The following is a 26,585-nucleotide window of genomic DNA, read 5'->3' as shown; positions in this document are numbered from 1 at the left end:
ATACAACTTTTCTCAAGATAAAGGGAAAGGAACCTCTGTAATATTGATCACTTCATTAAATCTTTTTGCTCTGTGGTAATTAAACAGATGCAATACATTTAAATACATCATTAGAAGAAAACTTGTGAAAATAAATTTATTCTTTATCATTTATGCTTTTCAAAAATTATCCTTCCCCCTTCATTTAATATGGTGCTTCTTTTCACTCGTTTTCTGCAGTCTCTCTTTAAGAACTACAATGCATAGTTTTAAGTTCTGCCATTTAAACATTTTTTTCCTCATGTTTTTGCTTCCTTCTATGGGGTAGGAAAACAGAACCGTAACTTCTGCAACTATCAGAATGTACTCATGGTCTTCATGATGAGTTAAAAGTTTTAATTTCATCATCACTAGCTTTTCAGATCACCTTGATTAACTTCTTTCTTAAGTTCCCTTCTCTAAAGTTGACAGTAAATTTTCAAAATAGTGAGAATTCACATGCAGCTCCTTTGAAAAGGACTTTGAATTTACTCAGTGAGTATTACTGAGGTTTAATGACAATAACGTATAGAACAGTCCTCTGTGTTCCCTCCAACATCTGAAAAAAACATTCAAACTATTGTGAGAATTAGGATCCAAAAGTCAATTCTTTTTATTAAGCAGAAATTCCATTTCTGCCTACATTAAGCAGCTTTAGCAGTTCAAAAAGTGAAATAAACCCCAATTTCTGCTTCAATGACTAGTGCTGCTTTCTTTCCCCTGTGGACAACATTCATTCATTCATTTTGCTTTTCCTCATCAGAAACTGAGCAACATGACAATTATTTTTATTGGTGTCTCTTTTATAACCATGTAGACTTTTAGTAATTAAACTTTTGAAAGGCTGCCTGTAATAATAGTAGTTGCAACTGCACAGTGACTGAAGGAGAAAAATAAACAAATGACTTTTTATTGAAGAAATTAATACTAACCGTAACAGGACCCTAGAAGCAGTAACACCTATATGCACTCTTTCAAGAAATGATCCACTTCCTGACAGAGTTGTACCACTTCCGTTAAGAGAAATATTAAGACTGGGATGCTTAGCATAATTTCTCCTTTCATGGTAAAAACATTAAGTGGTTTTAGAGAGATAAAACTGTTGCCCAGAGCAGTTTCATAAAAAATACTTAAACAGTAAATATACCTACCCAGTCTACTTTTCTGACAGTTATCAAGCACAGAATGTTCAATTAAAGATTCAGATTAAATAAAAGATAAAAATCACAGAGAATATATGCAAACTAAAAGCTAGTAGAAAAAAACCTGTAAACTTAGAACTAGTATTGTATTAAAATCTCACACAAAAGCTGTTTCATGTCATGTTTGTCTTTCACAGTGAGTCCTTCCCTAAATTAATTTTGTGGTTTCCAAAATTTGATTCTTTGTTTTCCCCTGCTATGCAAATGCTCTCCATGCATTGCTTAAGGGGAACATTTTTTATCATCTGGCTTTCTGAAATTTTTCCTTTGAAAATAACACCTATTTCTGTAACAATTCAATGACCATAAGAAAGCACCAAACACCTTCAACTTTAGCTCCATTGAAACTAAAATTTCCATAAGAAGCTTTTCTTCAGAAAGAAAGTAAATCAAATACCTCAAAACTGTGAGGCCCTGGCACCCTGGAAATATGCAGCTCTAGCACTAGTGTTCTTCTTTTTTTCTCTCATTTCCTCTCAGAAGTCTGTACACTAAACACTTTGATTTCACCTCAGCCCTCAAACCAGCTTGGCACGCCATCTCTTTTAGAACCAAAAAGAAAATGTTGTGACACTTTTTCTTTAATGAAGTTCAATAATATCGTTCCATGTGGGAATTTCCGACAGCATTTTTTTCCTCCCTCTTTTCACAATTAGGAATGGCAAGTAAATACACATATTTTTGAACAGTTGTGTTGTGGGGTAGAAAAGGGACATCTATCTTTAGAACGGTGTTACTCCATATTCCCAAACTCGCAGCACATGCTCAGCCCAAACACTGAACTGTTCACTGACTGACCTGTCAGGTTGTTCTTATCATGCACATGAATATGAAAATGCTGCTTAAAAACCCAAAACCATTTACACTATGGAGCATGAGTGGCTCTGCACTGCCTCATAGCTTTTAATCATTTAAACATCAAATATTTTTCATTTTAATACCAGAGGGGTAATTTATTGTATGCACATCATGCAAACAGTAGTTTTTTTCAGTGTTGCAGCATACACACAAATTTATTTAAATGCAAGTAACATTTTCAGTCAGTTAAACTGCATTTCTAAAAGCACCGCCTACATACCAAGGGTGGTTTTACTTCTCCAAACTAACAAGAAATCTCTTACAGGCCAGTCTGTACTCCCTCTGGGTCTAAGCCCATCACTCTTCCTGGACTTTCTCATGCTGCTTTGGCTGCAGGCTCGAGCCAAATTTCCTCCCTCATCTGACCTTGTGACAGTCTGTGTAGTGATTTAAACAGGACAAAGGCCCAATCTGAATGCTGGCATCTGACTATCCACACCTCTGACTGCCAGCATGCTTCCAGGAATGGTTGGGTCCCTGACCAGTATTCTTCCAGGCAATGCCTTTGTACGAGCTGGAGGCTAGCATAGCTCAGTAATGGTATGCTGTCTCAACAAATCCAGGAGGCAGTGCAAAAAAAAGGCCATTGTTTTGAAGGGGAAATAATTTAGCTGCACCATGCTAAGTCATGTCACTTCCCCGACACCTAGAGAATGAGAACTAATCACTTTTATTCTCTGGTAAAGATGTAGCTTGTATATTTCCACCTATCTGTGATTCCAACCTACCCTTTAGGTTGACAGAACTCTGTCCTTTAACAGCCACCCACAAAGCCATGTGATACTGCTGTGTGAGGGAGGCAAAGTAACCAGTCCACTATGCCTGGACCATTCCACTGAAGGTAGGTCTGCTCTTATGTCAAGTGCACAACCAAGTCTAAACCTCCACTGCTCCCAAAGTTCAGTTGAAGGAAAACTTGTGCACAGTCTTGTACTCATGGACTACTGACAGGAGGTTTAGGATTTCAGTGCAAGTATAGCTCTTTTGTCTGTCAAAAGGTGGGATTCTTTCCAATCATTCAGTAGGGCTGCTTTGCTGTTTCTGGATATGACACAAGAATCCCACTGCAAAAACATTTTAACACTGGAGAAACCGCTATGTAAAAAAATCTTTTTTTTTTTTTTTTCATGGAATGACCATATTGCAGGTAAATCAGGGCATCCCTCAGTGATAATAAAGAACTTTCAGTTCATGCAGTAGTACTTTGCAAGGCCAGTCACATCTCAAACTGAAATGTACACAGTAATCACTTTTATTATATGCATTGTCAGCATGGATCAGTATTCTTGGTTTGGTATTTTAGGGTTATTGCCTCATTTCTTAAAGCTGTTTTAGCTGAAATTTGAAAGGAGAAATTTTCAGCCTGAGGCAAATAAGCAGATACAACCTGTTAAACTACGAACATCTGAAACCAAGACTATTAACAACTACTGGATTCAATGTCAGCACCCCTCACATTGAGTGATGGTGAATGGAATCAGATTACAGCTTCTCTCCTCTGAGGCTGCCAGGGGCAGTTAGTCCAAGTGTAGGCTAGTAGAGCCACTGGATGAAATACAGTACAGGTCTCTTTAAAATCAGGTATCTGGGACATGGAATAATCAGAAGTTGTTGTTATGCCTTGTAATGAAGAAATAGATCTCACAGTCCCCACTAGATGTACAGAGAAGCCATTAGTTACAAAGATGAAAAAAAATTTAACAATTAATTTAATCAGTTTAGTATTTTCATTTTCCCCTTTATAGCTTAATATTATACTGATAAAATATTTACTTGCTCTGCAATAGTGATGCTTCTAAAAACAAGTGACAAAAGTTAGGGAATCAATTATTTTCCAGTTTGAAAACATATCCCATGTTCAGACTTTCTATATTTATAGTCTTGATATAATAATGTTGGAAAGGCAGTAATTGGATGGACATTTTTGGTGGTTATGTGTGTACCATGTGCTATAGGGAGATACTTCAACAGAACAGCTGCAGTGCTTAGTGGGATACACCTTCAAAAGTTTTACCAAAAACACTATGAAACCCTTAGGTAGTAGTAATTTCTGGGATGACAACTGCAAAGGCATCCTAAACCTGAGGTCTAGTATATAAACAATTATGAAGCAGAAAATCTCACCAACTTTAAATAGCAGAACTCAATCTCTCCACAGGAAACTGTAGAAATGTATACATGTACATGCATTTTTTACATATATGTGTGCAAACACACCAATATTTAATACTGGAATGTGAATAATGGATTAACAAAAGAAATTTATTTCACTGATCTTTGATATATGTAAACACTGCTGCTGAGACATGGCATTGTGAGTTAGCAGCTTGTGTGTAAGGATAGAAGCAGTGCATTCAAGAGCAACAAGTCAGAAATTACTGTAAATAAGAAACAGAGAGAAGTCATTTGTGTTATCTGTCTCACGGAAATGAGGACAGCTTTAGAAATACCAGATTGCCTCCAAAACATAACAGACTGAGAGGCTTAACTGATTTGAACATATCCGATGTTTTCTGAACCATATCTCCCTCAACAACGCCACTAAACTGTGAGAACAGTGTCACCCACCTAAAGGGACCAGATGAACGCGCCCCAGGCAGGGCATTGTGAACCCGGCACATGGATGTACCTACCCAGCAACTTCCCTCACTCCCACCTTACGACAAGCAATCGCTTGCCAGGCACCTCCTGAGCTGCCATAACCCTCCAGGCCGTGCGCCTTTCCAGCGATCACCAAGGCTAGTTGAACTTCAGTACGTGCGGCCTCTTCCACCACCCAAGAGGCGGCTGCGCTCGCCCCCCCCTCCACGGCTTGGCCAAGGGCGAAAGCGGCATCAGGCGGGACCCGGGGCCCCTGTGCGCACCCGTGTTGTGAGGCCCCAGAGCCCGGTGACCCGAGCGGGTGGAGCACGGCCGCGAGCTGCAGGCGGACATACCGATGTGCCGCAGCTCTCCAGCCCGCCCGCGCCGCCGCTGCGAGTCCGCTCGCACCGCCCGCGCCTCCCAGGGAGGCGGGAGCTCAGCGGGCGGGCGGGCGGACGGAGCCCTGCGGGAATCCCTCCGTCCCCGGCTGTGCCTCGCTGCTCCCTGCCCCGCCGCATCTCCCCGCGGGGATAGCCCGCTTCCCATCCCGCTGCCGCGTCCCCCGCGCTAGGCTGGAGCCCGACACCCCCCGGCCGCCACTGCGAGTGGGTCAGCCCACGGCTGCTCCCCCACTTCGAGTACGGTGGAACGAGCCCGTAATGCGAGGAAGGGCGCCACGGCCGCTCCCTCAGGTGATTGCCAGCTCCAGCGGTCAATCAGAGCCTTTCCTTCCCTCCCGGCAGCCCAGCGCCCGCCCTCCCGCGGGGGTCGGGGGGCAGCGGGAGAGGCGGGCGGGAATGTTTACAAACAACATCGGGGAGTAGAGGGGCCGGGGGGGAAGACGGGAGGCGGAGCCGGCGGTTGGCGCAGCCGCCGAGCCAATGGGGGCGCGCGGCGCTCGGCGGAAGGGCGGGGGCGGCGCGCGGGGAACGTTCTCTGCCCGGCGGCCGCCGGGGCGCGCGCGGCCAATGAGCGCCCGGCCCGGGGAGGGAGGGGGCGCGAGCGCCTGAGTAGGAGCCGCTCCCCGCGGCGTTCCCACCGCCTCCCCCCGTGGTGTTCAGCCTATCCCGGCCGCGCTCGGCCCCGCTCCGCTCCGCTCCCCGCTGTCGGGCGGGGAGGGCGGCCGGAGCCCGGGGGAGGGGAGGCGCAAGGACATGGGCTGGTTCTGAGCGCCGGGGGAGGGAAGCCGTCGTGCGTGTGCCTCCCTAGATTTTCATAACTGTTTGTTGTTGGGTGGTGTAGGTTTGGGTTTTTCTCTCCCTCCCCCGTTTTCCAACAAGGCGGAGGGGAGAGCGGCGGCTCCCAGAGCGCCTGCATGGCTCTCCTGCCCCGGAGCGCCCCTGGAAAATAGAACCCGTCTGGGGCCAGGTGACATCCCCCCGCCGCCACACTCACGGGAGCGGCAGGGGCGGACGAGCCACCCCTGAGGACATGGAGGGACCCTCGGGGGAAGCGGAGCTGCCGCTCCTCACGGTGAAGCACGAGCTGAGGAACGGTGAGCGGGCGGGCCCGGGGGTCGCGCGGGGGCGGAGGGCCCCAGGCGGCACGGGCTGGGGAAAACGCTGCTGAGCGGGGAGCTCCGAGAGAGTTAGCTGGGACCTGTAGGGAAATCTCAGCGGCGGGGGGAAAAAGAGGATGACCTGGAAGGGCAGGAGCGTGTACGATGGGGGCGGGGAGGGGGCCTTCTCTTATTTTTGAAAAAAGTAGTTCACTTCTACTTCTGCTCCACGCCTGGTTCGCCTGTCCCACTTCCCGGTGGTGTCTGGCGCTTTTGAAGGATATATAGTGGCCAGGCTCTCTTATAATTTTTTTTATTTATTTTTTTTTTTTTTTTGTAAAGTATTTGTTTGACCGACTTCTATGGCTATGTTGGGGGGGGGGGGGCGGGCTTCAGTCCTAAATTAAGTCATTTTATGTGACAGCTTTTCTCTGACCTCGGTGAAATCCCGGAATTGTAGGGAGGGGAATGTGCCAACACGTAACCGCAGAGTTTTTTGGCTTTTCAATCTGAATCTTCTTGTAGCTCGGTAGTTACTTGACGACCCTCAGGAGTAGTAGTTCAACGTGTGAAATATTTATGACCTTTAAAGATACAACAGAAATGCTCCGTTGTTGATTATTGTGTTGGGGAAGAGGTTTATTTCTTTTTAAAATAGGAATTCTCTGGTTCTCAGAAGTTTCCAGGCAACTTGAACACTGCAGTAAATCTAAATTTTAATGTTAATTTAGAAGTGCGTGTAAAACATAATCAGAATGTATATTCTCTGTATTGATTGACAATGAAGGTGCTGTTTAAGCCATGTCCTTCGTTCCTTTTCTGTCATCATCTTTTTCTCCATGATGAAGTGAGAGTAAGCATAAGATGCCGTTCACTGCAAAACTTTGAGAGAGTTGCTCGCCGGGTTAATGGAGCTGACATTCTCGAATGGGCCTATGTGAAGGGCAGGTGGTGGTGCTGGGTCTCCTCGGTCGCGTTCTGCCTCCTGCCCCGCTGTCCCTTGGTCCTGGGGTCGGGGGAGGTGCCCCAGGGGAACACCTATTACCCTGAGGAAGAAGAGCTATCACGCTACTTGGCGGGCGGAGGAGGAAAAAAAAAAAAAGGCGGTCTCTTGATAGTTACAGAAACCGAAGGGTTTGGAGTTTTCTTCTTTCAAGAAGCAAAAGAGCTGCTGGAAAACATAATTGTCTCGATAGGTGTTGCTACATTTAAGTGTGGAAGAGGAAAAGATAAGGGGAAGGGAAGTGGGACACATTTATTCAATATATTTACATAACTATGTCTAGATTTCTTTTATAAAGGTTGAGAACACGTGTCTCTGAGGGATTGTTATTTTAAAGATAGTTTGAGGAATAAACACATTTGTATAAGCTAGACAAAGAACTGTCTAATGTAGCATAATAAGCATGATTTTAATCCTGATCATGTAGCTGTATGAAGTACCAATTCTCACTGTTTTTTTGAAAGTTCTCAAACTTGGTTGTTTGTCTTTTTAAGCTTCTGAAATTCAGTTTAGTAGGAATAAGTTGCTTCTCCCTTCCTTGTTCTCTACTCCATGTTCAGTGTTTAGGAAACTGCTTTCTGAAAAGTGCTTTCTAGCAATGACTTGTCTATTTCTGGAGCACTAGGGTGGAGGAGGGAGCTGCTCTGTCATGTACTCCTGGGAGACTCCTACTCCTGAAGGTGTCAATAGTGTCATTCCTATGCAAGACGTATGGAGACAGTTTCAGAACTTGTCTATACAATACACGGAGATAGAATAATTTGAGGAGAAAAGTTGCAGTCAGCTTCTGTTGATACAAAATATAAAGCTATAGGATACCTTGGATGTTCAGAGGGTTTTTTTTTTGTATTGGGTCTGGTTGTGTGGATGCTTAGCTGCTGGCTAGGGTCAACCCATCACATCTTTAAAGCATGCAGCATGATTATTTAATTTTGCATCATTTTGGGAAAGAGTGAGAGGACAGGCAAGAACTAGAATTTGGAGCCACCGGATCTTTGTCATTTCTAAATATGTTCTATATCTTGAATATCCTTTATTGTGTGATTTGTTTAGATTCCAGTGTTCCCCTCATCTCTGCGTTCTTTCTTTGATGGTGCTAGCTCTGTGACTAATTGAATCATTTAGAATTACATATTGAAAGTAGCTGTCAGTTGGCAGATGAAAAAGAGGTCAGTCTCTAGAGTGCTTTGAAAGAATTTACTATTGTAGTAGAAATACTGGCTTCTTTGAAAATCATATTGTGGAAGCTGTTACTTGAACCTCATGGTAACAAGCTCACTAATTCAAATCAATCAGGTAAACCCACAGTTACACTTGCATTTACAATTACTTGGTTTTGGGATTGCTCTAAAAGTATTAAATGAGTTAGGGATAGGCATTTATTATGGTCAAGTGAGTAAGTGAACATACTTCAGAATCTGAATTTAAGATGAAATGAGGATCCTAAAGAATGAAGCAGATGAGTGTTGTTAGCTCCAAGCAAATATGGAAGCATATGGAAATGCTTTAAGATAGTGTGTGCGGCACTGTTGCTACATAGGCCAGCTGATTGTTAACCCTATCATACCATGGTTTGACTTCTTTTAAACTTTGACTTTGAAATTACAATGCTGGCTTTCATATGTAGGGTCAGATTTAATTTTAGGTTTGTATCTCATAGTCTTAGAGCCCTGAAATTCCTCTGTTGTATAACCAAAAAGTAATTGCTGGATAAACATCACTCCATAGGCATGTAGATTGTGTCTGTGATAGGGAAGGAACACTTGAGTGGCTCTGTATGGTATCATGTGATGTGCTGTGTTACAAATACTGAGCCCTGCTCTGTGTGCATATATGTGATGTTCTGCAGGTAAGACAGAGCAGTGACTTTTAGTACACGTCATTTAATAAAAATATTCTCCTAATATATTTATCCTTTTTTTTTCTTTTCCTAACACCAAAACATTTTTGTTCTTGATAGAAGGCTCACAACTCAGCACTTCAGAATAGTTACTGTCTTTCTTGTCTCACTTTGGGAAGGAAAATGAATTTTTTTGGGAAAGTGGAATCTCTTTTCAGGAAGTAGAAGCAAAAACATGCCAAAGTTGAAATAGTAAGAAGTGGTGACTGTCTCTGATTCTCACTGAAGCTCTCCAGTGAAAATCATAAGAAAATGACATTTTCTTTAGCATTTATTTCTGGAAACTTTTAAAGGGAAAGGTTTTATTTTTTGAAGGCTAACTTTCAGAGTTTTAATCTTTTGCAGACCTTAGAAAATATATATTATTTACACTGAAAAAAGAATTGTTGCATCTTAACGTTTCTGTTGCTTAGTAATGAACTGAACAATGGCAAACAAAGCCTATCAGAGGAAACATTTTACATGCTAGAGAAGGATATGGAAGGAGAAGAAAAGGCTTGTGATGTCAGAAGATAAGAAAGAAACAGAACAGTTATGAGCGAGATTTCCTCCCCACATCTTCTCTGAGGAGGAAAAAAAGGATCAAAAGGATCCTATACCTTAAGTGTGTGTGAGTGACTGCATAGGATGTTGCCCGTCTTGTGGCATGCATGTGAACTCCCTGCTTCACCCAGAGACAGACAGACATTACCAAAACTGGGATCTTGAAGGGAATTTGAGACATCCTGTGAATGTATGGGCATGGGGTCTATATACATGGTTTGTTTTGCTTTACAGTGTTGTTGTTTTCCTTTTAGCAAGTCTGTTTTGAGGAGGATACTGGATTTGTTTTAATGTTATCACAATCTTTGGGCTAAAGAACTTGCTTTAGTTTGCAGTTTGCCAGGCATACATGAGAAAAGTCATGTATAGCTCAGAAATTCATGTAGCAATGGCCTGCAGAACTCCAAAGGCAGAAGAATTTGGAAACTCCCCTTGAGTCAAACTTAAAATTCAATATGAAACTATAAAAGGCTTCGGAAGTTAAATATGTGGATTATCAAAAGGGTTCGATAATGCAAATTCTTAGTTATACCTTCTTGAATGGGAACTTAAATTAGAATGGATTTATTTGTGACCTGCAAGGTTCATGTTACATTCTAGGTAATTGTGAAAATTCCTATGACTAAAAACCATGATGAATCATGTACTAAATAGTGAATTCAGCCTTCCCTGTGGAGATGCATCTGGCACCTGTAGAGTATTTTATTTTTTCTGTTTTTTAGAGGAAACTTTATGAGGCTTAAAAGATACTTTTAAAATAAAATTTTCTGTAAGACAGATTTTTGTTTTTACGTATTTACAATATATGGATATAATATGTTATAAGATTGCATACTAAACAATACATATATGATATAATAAAATAGTATATAATATATATAATATATAATTTTGTATATTCTTTAGGGATCAGGAGCTACTAATAGTTTATTATTTCAAAGCTTGGATTGCTTTTGCTACTATTTTTCTCTGTTGAGCAGTAAAATATATGTTTTCTTGGATTGTGGGAACTACAAAGAGTATTTTAAGTTTATTTGTCATCTTTAATACCACTTCAATCTCTGGATTTTACTCTTTACACAGCCAATATTTTCAAAAAATACTTTGTAGTCTAGGAATTTGTTATTTATCTTCTGGTAGCTTTGATTATGAAGAAGGATGGCTATTGATCCTTCCTGGGTTTTGTTTGTGGCTTTTTGTTTGTTTTTGTTGAGTGGGATTTTTTTTTGTTTGCTTTGGAATCTAGCAAACCTGGCTAAAATGATCTGTGGAAGGGTCTGGTACAACTGATCATTTTGCTGTCATTGTTTCACTGATGTTCTATAAAACATCTAATATAAATGAGGCTTAATAGTTGCAATCTTCACTGTCAGCCTGTTTATTAGCTCTGATCCAGTATATTATAAATGTGATGATCTAAAAGCATATGCTTGATTCCACAAAAGACTTAGGAGTCTTACATGACATGTTAATATATCTTATATCTATATATCTATATCAGAAAGCTGTTCAAAGAACACTTGCCAGAATTCCTTAACCATATGACAAGGCCTGAGTATCTGAGGATGTGTTTTCCCAATATATTTTTCACATAAATATTTCTGTTGTATCCCCATCATTGCATAATTTGTTTTCTTATGGTAAACGTGCCTTCTGTCTCCTCCTCCCCCACTGAATCCCAACAATGAGGTGCAAGTTCTACTGAGATTTCTTTGCTCCTGACTCAGTCTGTAGATAGGTAGATGACCTTGTTTGTGAAAGACTCACGTTACATGCAGTCAGTTTATTAGGGTTTGTATTTTGTTTTGGTATCTATTGTGACTGATTTCTCATTTTTCTTGACATATGCAAATATTTTATGCTGGCATAGACAGATGTTTACAAAAACTTTACCTGGGAGAGAATAATTCTTAAGTTTCCCAGTTAATGTCTGCATAAACAAATATGTAAATACCTTCCATCAACATATAAGTTATCAGTTGCTTTTTTTTTTGTTGATAAATTAATTTGTATTCTGTTACTTTTGATGCTGTGTCCAAGGTGCCTGTGACTGAATTTTTATAAATGCTTTCATTTATTACTAATGATTGAGAAAACTGAAATTGATTAATGTCTTAGATATAATTTTTTGTTTGAGAAGATATGCACAATCTTTAGAGATCTGATTGTTTCAACTCTGTTCAGCATTAGATTATCTATAGCAATTTTATTCATTAGCATCTTGTCTAATTACATTTTGTTTGGGGTTTTTGTTGGTTTTGGTTTTGTTTGTTCAGGTTTTTCTTTTTGCAATTATGTGAGGTATAGTGTTGCTACACAGTAAGTTTCTAGCTGACCATGGAGGTGCCTCTGGGTTCAATCTTGGTGACCTCATAGTGATTCAGCTCACAGTAATGATAAAACTCAGAGTGAAGTCACCTCTGTAAGAGAAAAAGCTAATTTGCTAAATGCAAATGGATCTTGGAGCATTTTCCAGTTCAGACTACTGTGAGTTTGCATCGTTAATCTCAGATGTCTGGATTTTTACACTTTTTTCAGCTTCCTATATGCAAGTAATATTTTTGGTGGGATAGTCTTCTATTTTCATGATGGTAATGACAGTTTCCTATTGTGTATTCCACAGCATTTTATGCTTCTGAATTTCCACATACTGTATTGCATCAGTATACATGTATGCTATTACACATAAATGTATATGGATACATATTATATCAGCTAGTCTTCAGAGATCTTTGTCATCTTTGGCTGCGTAAACTTTGGCTTCCAAGCCTTCTAGAACGAAATCAGCAGCTTTATGAGAGCTTGATTTTTTTCCAAATTTTTTTCAAGATTTTAATTTTTTTTCTCAGCTCAGGTGGTCTTACCCTTAAGCATCTAATATTCTAGAGAATCAGCAGTTACCAGCCCAGTTACCTTAACTGTGATGCCCTAGAGTTCAGAGCAACATGAACTGTGTTTTCTTTTCACAGAGTTCAGAATTCTGTGTATTTTTCATTTTTGCTCTACATTCTTTCTTTTGCCTTAGAAACATATTTTTAAGATGTTACAGTTTTTAAATTCCATTTTAAGATGGTACTCTGAGCTGATTTCAGTGACCTGATACTAGGTGCTGATGGTCTCTCAGATTTCAAGGACTTCAGGGTACTTTTACTTCCTTCAGAAATAGTTCTAAGTTGCTGTAACCAGTAACAAAGTAGAACTCCATACAGCAGATAACCAGTATAACATATGCATTTTCTTCAGTGTCTAACAAATAGTAGTTGTGTAGTTTCTATTGCATGGTGTCAGTTTTTTTTCCCCCCTGAAAGGTGTGTGCTCCCCCTCTCCACTTTAAGGCATACACATACAAGTTTTAAAACAACATCTGTTCTCTGATGCTGTGACTTAAGTCGGGATGGGCCATTCTATGAAGTAACAGGTTAAGATCAAGTTGATACTGATACTAGACACTGCAACCTAATACTTGGAATATTGCAGAATGTCTTCTGTTTAATTTTCTTTCTTGTTTTCTCCGTTCTTAAAATTGCTTGGTGAACCTGGAGGTTCATTGTTCTGCTTAATAATACTGAAGAATTGGTCTTGTGTTGCAGAGAATAGCAGAGACAAGTTTCAACTTTCACACAGAGCTTGATCTAGTTCAGCAGAGGAAACACTAGCTTTATTTGTCTGCTTCAAGACCAGCATGCAGTAGAGTCCAGAAACAGAGGACAGAGCACATTTTAACTTGGAAACAAACACTCTTGAAATGTTACTTCTTGAGATCCTAGAAGTGCAATTAAAAGCTTATATAATCATTGCACAGTACCAGCTTGCACAGTTCTTCAGTCTTGGCCATCTCAAAGTTCAGGTGTTGTGCAGGTGTCTCTTACATCCCTTGGAGATCCTTCATCAAGGAGAAATGTTATTCTGGATAAACAGGCTGCCCTATTTCCAGGGGACTGAGAATGACAGCACTGGTCTTTGTGCACTGGTGTCCCTGCATGTAGAGGGAGGCTCGTCTTTGCAGTGGTAGTATTTCTGGATATTTCCTTTCTTTCTACCTTCAGAGGGGATGATTATGACTAGAATCTCTATTTCTTCTTTGTTTTTATGGATGCTATGATGTCCTGGCCTTTCCATTCACTGTTTGTTTCTGAGTTGATGTGTTATCTCTTGCTATTACCCTCATCTGCAAACTCTCTTTAACTGTTTTGGTGCAATGCTGATTGGTGTGGACTGCAGTAGGACTTTAGTAAATGCAGGATTCTTCTAATTGTGCCCATATTCAGAGAGCTAATCTCCCAGGGGATTTGTTTGTTTGTTTTGGTTTGTTTTTTTTTTTCCATTAGGTACAACTATCCCTTTTGAGTGTCATGTATAGCTTCATGTTATTTGTGGAGAAACTCTCATCTTATTTACGTGGGCAGTACTTCTCTTCCTAGCCAAACTTTGTTCCATTCCTTGGTGCACTTCTTCAGTTCATGTGTCCAGGAGAAAAAGTCAATTGAGAAGTAAATTTTCTGTTTCTGAAACTGCTTTCTGTGCACCAATGTAGATCCCATTGTGATTTTTACAGATAGGCTGTGCAGTTTGCACAGGCAATTGTTGGGTTGGGTTCTGATACCATTTCCAGCACGGTGATGTCTGTGAGGTGTGAGAAGCCTTTTACTGTTCTGTCAGTCCTAGTAGTACTAGCAGTCTCATTGCAATCCTTTAAAGCATCTCAGTCTTGGAACAGTTTTGTAAGTGCAGAGAGCATCCCTGGTGAAAGGTCCTCCAAAAATGGTCATTCAGGTTCCTGGGAGTGAGTGGCCAATAGAACAATTGATCTTTTGAGATTTATGCTTCTGAAAGCAAACTTGAAGGAAATTTTGGAATGACAACTTTCATCCTGTTGAAATGGCACTTCATCTCTGCTAGAGTGTCAAAGTGCTGCACCTGCTTTCAGCAGATAAAGACAAAGGACTGCTCTAGGGGTGTCATTAGAAAATGGCAGAAACAAGCTCTTTAGGTTGCTTTTCTTGTGGTATTACTTCAGAGATGGACTGAGCACTACAACTGAGGCTCTTGGAGAAAAACCATTGCCATGTGGCAACATTGGGAGGAGCACATTCTGGGAATTGTTAATCTTTTCTTACAGTTTTGAAGGTTGTTATTATTTTTTTAATTAAGGATAATTTTACTTATTTCTTTATAGGGAGTAATTGTGAGAGAGTTTGTCTCAAGTGTCCTATCATACTTTTGTGCAGCATCCTTTAGTTGTCTTGTGGGATGGCTTTTTTCCCTCAGTATAATGTAAAAAGAATGAGGTGGGTCTTATTTTTATTTTGCAGTTATCATATGCTTATTTGTGGTGTAATTTTCTCCTTTTACTATAAAAATAATATTCCAGCAACCTCCAAGACTTTTTTTTTTTTTTTTTTTAAGGATAAGGCCATTAAGCATCCTGAGTGGAAGTAAAAATGGAATTAAGTGGAGAGTGCAAAATTACAGCTCACATTGAAACAAGTATATAATTCAAACTAGATAGCACTCAGCTTTTTATTGTGCAGCCTCGTGAAAGTGGAAAAGGTTTTACTAATGTTACTGAATGTGAGTTTATAGTACTGTTTAGATTAATGGATTGAGTTTTAAGGCTTTTAGGATCTCTTTTTAGGATGACAGCCAGCACTGCAAATCTTCAGCATGTTACTGGAGATGCAGCATTTCTCTGGGTTCCACTCTTCCTATTCAGTTCCAAGAATATTGGAGGATTAAGTGACTGTTTTACTTTCTAGAACGGTGTATAATTGAAAAGCCTTCTGCTGACATTCTTAAAGGATGTGAGATAGTAAAACCTTTCTGGAGTAGTCCATTGCAGAAGATCCAAATCAGTGGAACTTGAAGTGAGAACTTTCTTCCCACCCCAATTTGAACACTTACTTAGCTGGTGTCCAGAGAAGTTGTGTGTCCTGAATCTCTTCAGTGATGTCCACTCCTTCATTAAAAATTGGATACTTAAAAAAAACGAATGCTCTAGCCCTGGTCTCTTTACAATAGTCTGTGACTTCTTTGCCTGGCAGGAAAGACAAATGTTTCGACATGTTTGAAGCTATGTATGTTGAGTACCATTTATCTGTTGAGAAGAGTAATGTGTAATATTAAATTGCTTAAAGACAATTTACTTTCTGTGACACAACATACCTTAATTGTATGGGCACTAACTCAGTCTGGGTTTGCCTTACCTGCTAGAACTCCTTTTTTGGCACATGAGCATGGCTTCCTTCCTGCTGTCTTAATTAGTGACTGATGTAGCTCTAGCAGGAGTATTTGTTCTGTTTGCAATCAAAAGTAGTACAGCAAGCTACAGTTCAGCCTCTTTGGTGAATATTGACTGACTCGCTACTTGATGCTACATCCTTAATGGTACTTATGGGGCTGCTCAGTAAAGTGGATCAGGGAGCTCAACTTGGATGTGAATTATCAAACTTAGTTACTTTTTTGTCTTGCTGATTTTCAGCCTGGATCATTTCAATGAGGGCTTTTGCTGAATGATCTGCAGTTGATGCAAATGGATGCATAATAGGAATAAAAGATGGAAAAAATGGCAACTGCTTGGGGCTTTCTTGTAAGAGCTTAGGAAAGAAAAAAAAAGGCAATCAGCAATAAACCAACCCTGCACAACCCTTTTTTTAAACAGAGGTCTTTACATCCCTGGTTAGAAAAACATATGTTAGACAAAATAAGTACTCAAAGTGGTATAGATTTGTATAAGCATAGAACCTTCTAGTTCTAGACTGTGCAACAAATGACACAACTTTGTAGCAGCTTAGATTTTTTCCATACTTGTGAGTTATGTAGACTTAAGGTCATTTCTACTTGATACTAATGGAAAGTCTTCAACAATCCTGTGTTAAGTGCATGAACAGTTGCTGGAGCTCAGTTTGTCATCCCAAACACCATATAATCCAAAAAAATGAGAGTATTCAGGGTGCTAGGTCTAAGGGATGGCCTGATTGCTATCTGTAACTATGTGATTGGAGATTACAGACAAGGTGGAACTGGACTCTTTTCAGAGGTGCCCAGTGACACACTGGAAGATGGTATGTACAGACTAGATGGGCTTCAATTACTATTCTGTGATTTTACATTCAGTTACACTGGTGGGAGCAGGTAAATTGCTTTCCCTTGCTTCTCAAGTTGAGTACAATATGAAATTGGGATGTCTTTGTAGCACCGCTTATTTAATTTATTTGCTAATTTGGTTTTACTGAGGCTGTAGTAAGATGTCAGAGTGATGTTTTGCTGTACTACATATCTGATGTGATTTTTTTTTTTTTCCCTTCAGCAAATTTGACAGGCCATGCAGAGAAAGTTGGCATTGAAAACTTTGAGCTCCTGAAAGTTCTTGGAACAGGGGGTAAGATGTGCTATTTTTAAGTTAAATGTTGGAAACATTACTCTTATGTATAATTTTTTTTTTCTAGCTGAGATTTTGGTATTTGGAACATTCTTTAGGAAGATAGCACTTTTGTAGTGCATAGCATATTTTTTTCAATTTTTTTTTCACAGATATCATGCAAAATTGGAGGTCACATGTTCTTGCACAGCACTTCTGAAGATGCACTTTTTTGAAAAAAAGGAAGCATATGGTTGAAAATTTGTGACAGTTTAATGTAGTTTGTGAAAAACCTGAGTTAAGACATGATCTTGATAATTATGTTAAGTTTTCAGAGTGTGTTTGGGGAAAAAAAAAAGTAATTTTAATATATTATTAAATAAGGTGCTCCATTTTTTAACAAATCAATTTTAGGGTTCCTGTAGGCTCCATAACTCTGTCCTTGTCAGATCCTAGTATTTTTTAAGACGGATAATGTTCCTTCTTGTATTGTGAGTTTTAGCACAATGTTGGGAGATTTTTAGGATGTTGTAAGATTACTAATTGTAATGAGCAAAAAAAACTTTGTTTCCCCTTGGCTAAAGGGATACATATCCCCCTATACAGACCAAAAGTAACAACTTTTATTCTTTTTGGGTGTTTGTGCTTTTTCTTTTTTGGTCAGTATTAGGTCAGATGCATTGTTTAGTAGATTTATATAATTATGAATGTGGACTATCATCAAGGTCTGCAGGAGTTTTATGCTAGTTTAATGATATTAAATTTTTGGACATTGTTAGCCATTAATGGCTGGCAGTGAGGCTGTAGTTCACTAAGACATCACTGAAAAGAGCAAAGGACTTTGATTTTCACTTTTAGTTGTCATATAGATTCTTTTAGAAATTAATTAAACTGTTAAATCACCTGAGAGGATATTTTTCTGTTTCTGAAGTAAACTTTTTAAAGTTTAAATTTATGCTAAAAAATTGAAACCTTGCTGTTAAATTTCAATAGTTAGAGGTAGATGCAAGGAAGCTTTAATTTTCGTAGATGAATGTAGCATATTCCTAGACAGAAGCAATCATCATTTTCTGAAATGATCAGTGTGGATCTGAGTGGGGTTGTCAAAAATAAAATTATAAACAATTGTGCATTTATGAGAGGATGTCTTTCTCTCCAGCTGATGGAAACATCAGCTGGATTTGTAAATATTTTTATTTTGCCTGTTTGCTACCTTTGCCATTGCTCTGACATCACTCTAATATTACAACTATCACATTTAGGGTACAAAGTAAGTTGGTGGTTTCATAAGGGTTAGTCTTCAAGTTCAGACTAGTAGTAGCCTGACCTCCTCTTGTCTTTAGGCTGTACCTCTGAAATAGCCTGTCTTGGTTAAACTGTTAGTCATTCATTGCTACCTCCCATGCCTTGTTTTCTTCATGAATAGATTGGCCAAATTTTTCTTGGACTGGAATACTCTTGACTGTAGCAGGTAATTGTTAGGCTTGCAGTGCAAAGCTATTCTATTCACTCAGGTTAACAGGATAATTTTTGAGGGACTTTCAGAAAAGGCTACTTCAATGGGTTGACAGTGGGATTGACTCTTGTGTGTGAAGTAAAAAAAGAAGTCAAGAAAGCATGCCTGTCTGACTTCATCCTGCTCCCGTAGTCTTGCTGCTCTAGAAATGTCTGTTGTCTAAACAGATCTCAAACCATTTAAAAAATGGACTAAAAGATTCCTGCAAGCTTTAGGAATCCAAGGACTCCTTGGGTATCCATTTTTAGGAAGAGTATTTGGCATTTGTTGTAGTGTTTATTTTTTTTTTTTTTTCACTTTTTTGATACACAGTTTTGATCAGGCCTGATGTTTTAGCTTCAGAAATCTAGACCATCAGGGCAGTCAAAAAGCTTTGTTCAGTCTCAAGCCTATGACAGCTAAGACTCATGCACTAGATGTGTCTGAGGTTGCTGGTTGCTAATTACTGGATGGCATTAAAAGTCAATGACCTGATCATAATGGAGCTAGTTCTCTTTGCTTTTGAGTGGCCATCTGTCAGTTGGCAATGTTTGCTGTCACATGGAATTGCTGAAAACACAATTCTGAAGAAGTTGGACCTCAAAGAGGTCCCTTAATTGCTTGGCCCAAGACACAGTCAGTTATACCTGCATTATCCCTGGTGGTGATGCATTCTTAAAAGCCTCCAGTACTAGAGATTCTGAAACCTTCCTAAGGTGTTCTTGCTGATGTTTAATTTCTTAACTTGAGAAACATTCTGGTCACTGCTGTAAGCAAATAGACAAAAGCCATCTTTACTTTGGCAGTGAAAGCTTTATTGTGGTATGAGTTTTTAGGTATTATTGATAGCACTGTAATATAACTAATACTAAATAAAACTGTCATGCTGTTTTAAAATGCTTCACTGTGGAGTAATGCAGCATGCAGTGTTTTCAAACCAATACTTAATTGATCTACAGTAATGCAAGGGAGAATGTATTGAAACCTCACAGTTACATTAAGTGATGACGGTAGATGCTGTTTAAGCTAATTATAATATTTTAAGTATATTCTGCCATGAAGCAATTAGAATAGCCACAGAAGATAATTAAAACATGTTAAATTAAATGATACCTTGCTTAAAAATATGTACTTGTGATAGTTTCTTAGACCCAGTGGTGATTCTTTTCAGTTAGCAGCAGTGAAGGTTTATTTAAATTTATTAGTTATATTATTATTTATATATATAATATTATTTATATTATATAATATAATTATATTTATATTTAAATGTATTTATTTAAAGCTTCATTTTTAAGCCTTATGTTTTTAAAATACAAGCATTTAAGATTATTAGAAATAGTATCTGCATGTGCTGATGTTTCTCCCGTGGAAGCCATTTTTTGGCATAACTTATGTCATAACATAATGTCTTAGCATAATTTCATATTTACTATTTTCTTTAATTGGAATTGCTTTATTATGTTCTTTTGTCTGTTTTCTTCTAATAGATAGACTCAATTAGAAGCATGCTTGTTGTATTTTGCTTTTTTGGTATTAAAATTGTATCATAGTATATGCTTTCTTCTTTTTGCCTGAGCCTCAATGGAAAGACAAGGAAGCAAAAGTCTGAGTTGGATCCTTTTATGTTGCATTTAGGGGGTAGTAATGGAATCAGTTTATCCATTGAAGAAATCAGTAGCACTTTACATCAGTAAAATGGAATACATGACAGTGTGCCACTGTTAATGAAGCTGTTAATAGTGTAATTGTTGCTTTGGGAACAAACTGTTACTGGCTGGACTTCTGACTGGCCTGTGTTCTACTCAGTATACACTTTTTGAAATTGCTTAAGTCCTTTCCATTTTCTGTTACTGTATAGCCTTGCTAATATGGAATTTTCAGATTTCCTGTCCGTGTTTCCAGCTTGTCCCTCCTATCTAGTTAAAGCTTTTCTTCCCATGACAAAGAAAACTAGAGTCTATTCTATAGAAGAAGGTTAGGTTTCAGCAACATAATCTAATTGCTTCCCGAAGCCAGGAAAGGAACAACAGGAGAAGGTGGCTGTGTTGATTTATGCACGCCCACTTGGCTTATTTGCTTCATTCTTTGAAAATCTGTTTTTAAAATAACAAAACATTGTAGAGTGCATTCTGGTTCATACATTTTTCTACCAATGGATTATTTCTTTTTTTTTCTACTGAACTTAATAAATGCCACTTTCGTTCACTCTTTCAAGTGTGGTTAAAAAGAGACAATACAATTAGTTCTTGAGCATGTGCACTTATAATGCATTCTATCTTTTGAAATACAGTCTGCTAATGAAGACAAACAATATTGAGAAACAAGAATATAACTACTATATGAAAATGTTTTATATGTTCTTTTTGGATTTAAGTGCTTATGTGGGCAGGGCATTCACCTTATATGTGGAAGATCCTTGGAATCTGAAGGATTTATTCATATAAAGGGAACAAATATAGTGAGATGAATGTCAGATTTAAATAACCATTTCAAAAATCTTGTTATACAAGAACATATAGTGAATTTTCTTCTAAGAGGTCAGAAAGTATTTTGATAAAGTTAAGACTTAGTTCTCAAAGCATATTGAAGAAAATATAAAATATTCTCTCATAAAAGGAAGAAAAAGAAAGAAATGAGGATACTGTGCTCAGGAGAGTGAGACAAAATTAGTGAGTGTCTAAAAATAATTCCAAACTCCAATTAAATACTTTACTTCAGATTGTGCTGCGAACAGCTAGAATGTATACTGAATGGTAGGTGGGATGGCTAATTGGAGACAGGGCTTGGGAATGGAAAATTAGTTTTCTGCATGAAGAGCAGACTGAAAAGAGAGGGCTGCATTCAATCTAAGAACCTGGACAAATCCATCCTATTCATACACCAGAGAATGATGAAAAAAACTGTACATTAAATTGGAGATCAATAGCAAAGATTCTTATTGGAGCTAATGTCAGAGAGAATAGCAAAAACGGTCTTACATTTAAGAAGGAAATGAGAAAATAAGATGATGATCCCAGGCAGCTCTTGGTTAGTTGTTCTGACTTCATCAAACTTCAGCAGTATATAGTACATTTAAAACAATTTTTGAAGAAAATAATTTACCTTGATTTTTTAAATAATTAAAAATTAATGGCATCTATATCCAGTGGTCTTGCATTTGAGAGTTGCCTTCTAAAAATTTATATGCTTTAAAAATGAAAAAAAACAAACAGTTAGGCATGTATTGTCTGCCATAACTATTTACTGTAATAAAATTTGCTTTCTTTTAAAAAAGGTAAAATAGCAAAAAAGAAACAAAAGGAAAATGCTGATATAAAGTACATTTTAAGGTGCAACTTATCCTCTCACTTTTTGCCTTTCATATTAATCACCACTCATGTTTAATGGGAGAGGTAATTTATTCTCAGAGTAAGTAATAACACTGAAAAAATTCCATTAATTATTCTTGCCTATCTGATATCTAAGGAAAGATGACAGAGAATGCCTTGTTTTTGACAGTTTGGGACAATAAATTGAAAATATTTAGAATGCCATTATTTGAGATCTGTTAAGGTTTCTGTTTGGCTCCTCCACCCTTCCCTCCATTTTTAGTTGCTAGAGCTATTTGCCTTTCTACCTTTGCCTCATCCCAGTTTTTAATTCATATGACCTGATACTAGCACAATGAAGTTCTGCCTCCAAGTTCCTTAGGCAGATTAAATCTAAATACAAATTGCAGAGCAAAAATGTCAATAGGTATATATTGTGCAAAAATGCAACGAAATTTATTCAAATCCTTAAATATTTTGCACCTCTGAGCCTTTTCCTTTGTAGTCTGATGATTATTCTTACACTGACAGTAAAAAAAGGGCCTTAAGAAAGAGGTGTAGCTTATATTAGCGCTCGAAAATATTAATTCATCAAAACTTTCTGGACGCAAATGTAAAGTTTTGATGAATTTAGGAGTCCACAGAAAAACATCCAGCATGCTGTAAACAATAAGAACTGTGCTCCTTTTTCTCTGTAAGAATCAGCTGGTGTGATGCAATGCCTTAATGTGCTTGCATTTGTACAGAAAGAAGCAAAGAATACTGTAACTTCATAAGTTAAGAATATTTTAATCTTTTTAACTCATTGTCTTTCAGCAAGTGTGTATTTTAGAATATTCTAATGGCCTGCTGAATTGTTATTTAGAATTATATGTATTACTATGAACATGAATACTTATATATATAATTATGTCTAAGTATACTTATATGTGTGCTTATATATACTTATGTATTAATATGAATTTGTGTTCATGGAAAGGGCAGTAGTAAAAGGGAAGTTTTAACACCCCATTATACTTTATTATCTCATGAGTTGAGTGCAAATTTGGTATAAATTGCTGGTATGAAATCTTTTAGTCACCATAACAGCTGATAATCATTCTTTAAATTTTTATTTTATTTCTCTTAAGCTGTGAGCTCAGTCTATGGAAGTTTGTGTCTGTGTTATATATTATATAGTATTATATAGTCTTTTAGTTTTTCTATCGTTTAATGTATTTTCAGTTAATTTGGGGGATGGATATTTGGTTATTGTGTGTGTTTCATTTTGGAGCATATATTGCTGGCTGAATATTTCTGCTTTGGCAGCAGATGAGATGAGCATAAGATTTTATGAGAATGAACATTAAAATGTTGCTCTTTGAGAAATTAAAAAAGCTTTACTGAAGTACAATTGTCAGGTAAGAGTATTGCAATTAGCTTATGTGCTCTCTCCTTGCTGCCACTCAAATAAATTGCTTTTGCAGTGTTGTCTTTTAAGTAGATTTCTTGTGGTGATATCAGAGATTCTGGTGTTGAATATATTATGAGTCATTTGATTAAAATAGTGCTACTTAAGATTTATTTTCATAAAAAGTGCTGAGAATCGTCATCATTCTGTCAGTCCTTTTCAGATTCCTAAAGAAACTGTTTGTACTATAGCAAAGCTCTATATTGCAAAGTCTTTTATGGCAACAAGGGTATAGTTTCTAGAGATTCTTACAGGTATTTCACTAATCAGATCATTTTCTCTGATACTGTATGTAAAGCTGTAGTAGGTACTGTATCCTCTCACTTAAAATGCATTGTTATACATTTCTGTAAAATATGATTAAAGATACAGGTAACCAAGTATTATAATCACGAGGCTTTTGTTCATTTTAATTTAGCTTAATAGTCTCCAACACTTCTGATAAAATTTTCTGTTCCCTGGTGATGAGTAGCTGGTGACCATTCAGTCTGGCTTATGTACGCTCGCAATCTTGTATCTACAAAGCTGGAGAATGCAACACAAAATGCAAAATCTTGAAAGAGACTGCATATCTCACAAAATAGAAAGATGTCACCTATTCTGAGTCTATTTGCCGTTCTTGAGAGATACGTTATGAAAACTTATTTTATGAAAGCTCTTTTAGCAGATAATGAGCTCTGTAAAGAGGGGAAGCATGATTCCAAAGGGTACAATGAGTCAGGTAAAGAACTTCTTAAAAGGAATTGTTCAGTATATGAGCAGTATCAGTTCTGTATACTCACTGAAGTAGAACTTGAATCTAGGAAAACAGCTCACGTGTCATTTGGTTGTTAAAAACTCTCTATTACCCATCTGGAAAAAAATCCAGAAAGAAATCTGGAGTTGCATGTGATGCTTATTGGGAGCTCTGTATGCTACAGCATTTTTCAAGGCCAGCTAAATTTGAGTGTCTTGCATCAGGACAGTATATTTTCAGGTTTGAGATATTTGAGCATTCTCTTTGAGAAAGTAGTGTGAAGGTAATTACAAGTGTTGGACAAAACAATGAGCTGGTTAGTTTTTCTGTCTCATGATGGCTTGAGGAGAGGCTTACAACGGTGGTTTCTTTAGTGAGTTGTAGCAGCCTACAGTTTGGGGTCTGCCTGAGCCAGAGATTCTCTTCAGAGTTTGGCAACACTTGCTGTGCATTTATGTAATCTTTTTAAATTCATCTGCATTTTTTGACAGCTGCAGTATCATGTAACAGAAGTTCCACAGCTTAACTGCATATTTGTTTGTGTGCTTTGCATGGTTTTTAATGCTGATGTCTAAGGATTTAATTTGTTGCCTTAGTTATTTTGTTTCTAAAAATAATGAATCTTAGTTCTTTACCGACCTTCTTATAGTTTTTGATTTTTTTCTTTTTTTAACTCTCCGTAGTCTTCTTAAGTACTATAATTTTTCAGGCTAAATAAAACGTGGAAGTATGTTTAGTTCCCTTCATGTTTAGAGGAGTTCTTTTATCCTTTTCTAATGTTTCACACTTTTTTTTTTTCTGATGGGAGCAGGGTAGCTGGGGACAGAAGACAGGAGGTACCAAAATAGTGTGCTTCATTCAAGACAGGAGCACACAAAGGTGTCTACCACAGCATAAGGGATTTCTGAGTTTGTGTTGAAGGTGTGGGTACATTTGTGTCATTTCTTCACTTCAGTACTTTCCATGAAGTTTCTAACATTCTGTTTGGGGTTGTCTTTGGTAACTTCAGGTATTTTCCTCTCCTCAGTTCTAGCACTATGTGCTATTATGATACTTCATGTGGATTATGTGTTTGCTGTTGGAAATTTTCTCTGCCATTTTATTTTTTCAGCTACTTAGTATTTTGATACTGTGGTAGAGTGTTCAGCAGTCAGCTATTTCTGTTGCTTTGGATAGCTTAATAAACCAAGCAAATTTTTTTCCTCACTGTTCATATATGACTGAATCAGGCAGGATTAGTTCTTGTGGTGACTTGCTTTCTCTGAAAAAGTTGAATATTTGTTTTTGAACCTTTAGCTTTTTGACTTATAATATCTCTTAATTTTTTAGAGGATTCCCACCTTTGTACCCATAACTTTTTAGCATTTTAAAGACCTTTTTTGTGAGAGAACTTGTTAAATACCTTGATCTAAATAAGCCAACCATTTCATAGTTCCTTTCTCCTGATTCTTTGATCAGTAACTATTGCCATCTACAAAAGTAACACCCATTCTTTCACATAAAGTCCTGTTGTTTCTACAACACAATATCAGAATGGTTGGGGTTGGAAGGGACCACTGGAGGCCACCTAGTCCAGCCCCTGTGCTAAAGCAGGGTAACCCTGAAAATGGTGCATGGAATTGTGCGCAAGTGGGTTTTGAATAGCTCCAGAGCTGGAGACTCCACAGCCTTTCCAGGTAGTGTGTTCCAGTGTTCTGTCACCCTCTAAGACGTTTGTCTTCACATTCTAAGGAAACTTCATTCAGTTTGTGTGGGTTGCTTCTTACCCTGTTGCTGAGCACTACTGAAAGGTGTGTAGCCCCATCCTCTTGACTTCTGTCCATAAGATATGTGTACACATTGATGAGTTCTGTTCTCAGTCTTCTCCATGCTAAAGAGGAGAAGAAGTAAGGTCCTTATTTCACATAAGAAATGTTCAGTTCTCTAATCATCTTTCTATCTCATTGTTCATAGAAGGATGCCAGATTGTTGTATAATTTCCCCTTGGTGAATCTGTGTTTGCTATTCCTGATAACCCTTTTTCTTCCACATGCATATATATGATATCCAGGGATGAAGGTGAGGCTACTTGGCCTACGGTTTCCTGGATATTCTTTCCTGCCCTTTTTTGAAGACTGGCAGGATATTGGCTTTTTTTCAGTCCTCAGGAACCTTGCCTGTTCTCTATGACCTTTCAAAGACAATGGAGCGTGGTCTAGCAGTAACACCTGCTAAATTGCTCAGCACTCGTGGGTGAAGCCCTCCAGGGTTCATGAATTTGTGTGTGTCAGGTTTGCCTAACCTATCTTCAACCAAGGGAAAGCCCCCAGGGCTTGGGATTCCTGAGGACCAGCCTTAGCAATGAGTAAGAAGCAAAGGTGATCAGTAACTCTGCTTTCTCTGTACCTTTTGTCACCAGGGCACCTACTTCACTGGGCTGTGGGCCCACATTTTCCTAAGTCTTCCTTTTGCTACTGATATCCTTGAAGTAGACTCTCTTGTCTTTGATCTCCCTTACCAGATTTAATTCCAAGTGGACCTTTTCTTTCCTTGACACATACCTGCCATGCTCTGACAATATTCCTATATTCTTCCCAAGTGGGCTGACCCCTTTTCCACATTCTGTAAACTTCCTTATTCTGTCTTGAGTTT

The 26,585-nt window shown here is 38.3% G+C and overlaps 2 protein-coding genes across 2 annotated transcripts in view; one reads left to right on the top strand and one right to left on the bottom strand.

The window, feature by feature from the left end:
- DGLUCY (D-glutamate cyclase) overlaps window positions 1-5,111 on the bottom strand; it is a 47,684-nt gene extending 42,573 nt beyond the window's left edge. Inside the window, exon 1 of the mRNA XM_015630060.3 lies at window positions 5,015-5,111. The gene's annotated coding sequence lies outside the window, so the exon portion shown is untranslated. The remainder of the gene's footprint in view (window positions 1-5,014) is intronic.
- A 540-nt stretch (window positions 5,112-5,651) lies between these two features.
- RPS6KA5 (ribosomal protein S6 kinase A5) overlaps window positions 5,652-26,585 on the top strand; it is a 74,314-nt gene continuing 53,380 nt past the window's right edge. Inside the window, exons 1-2 of the mRNA XM_015630056.3 lie at window positions 5,652-6,156; window positions 16,912-16,983. Of these exons, the coding sequence (XP_015485542.1) occupies window positions 6,093-6,156; window positions 16,912-16,983 (136 nt within the window). The 5' untranslated portion in view covers window positions 5,652-6,092. The remainder of the gene's footprint in view (window positions 6,157-16,911; window positions 16,984-26,585) is intronic.

Source organism: Parus major, chromosome 5 (genome assembly GCF_001522545.3).
Source record: "Parus major isolate Abel chromosome 5, Parus_major1.1, whole genome shotgun sequence".
In the NCBI taxonomy this organism is placed as follows: Eukaryota; Metazoa; Chordata; class Aves; order Passeriformes; family Paridae; genus Parus; species Parus major.
Note: the sequence above shows the minus strand (reverse complement) of the source record. Positions and strands in the feature narration are given on the sequence as shown.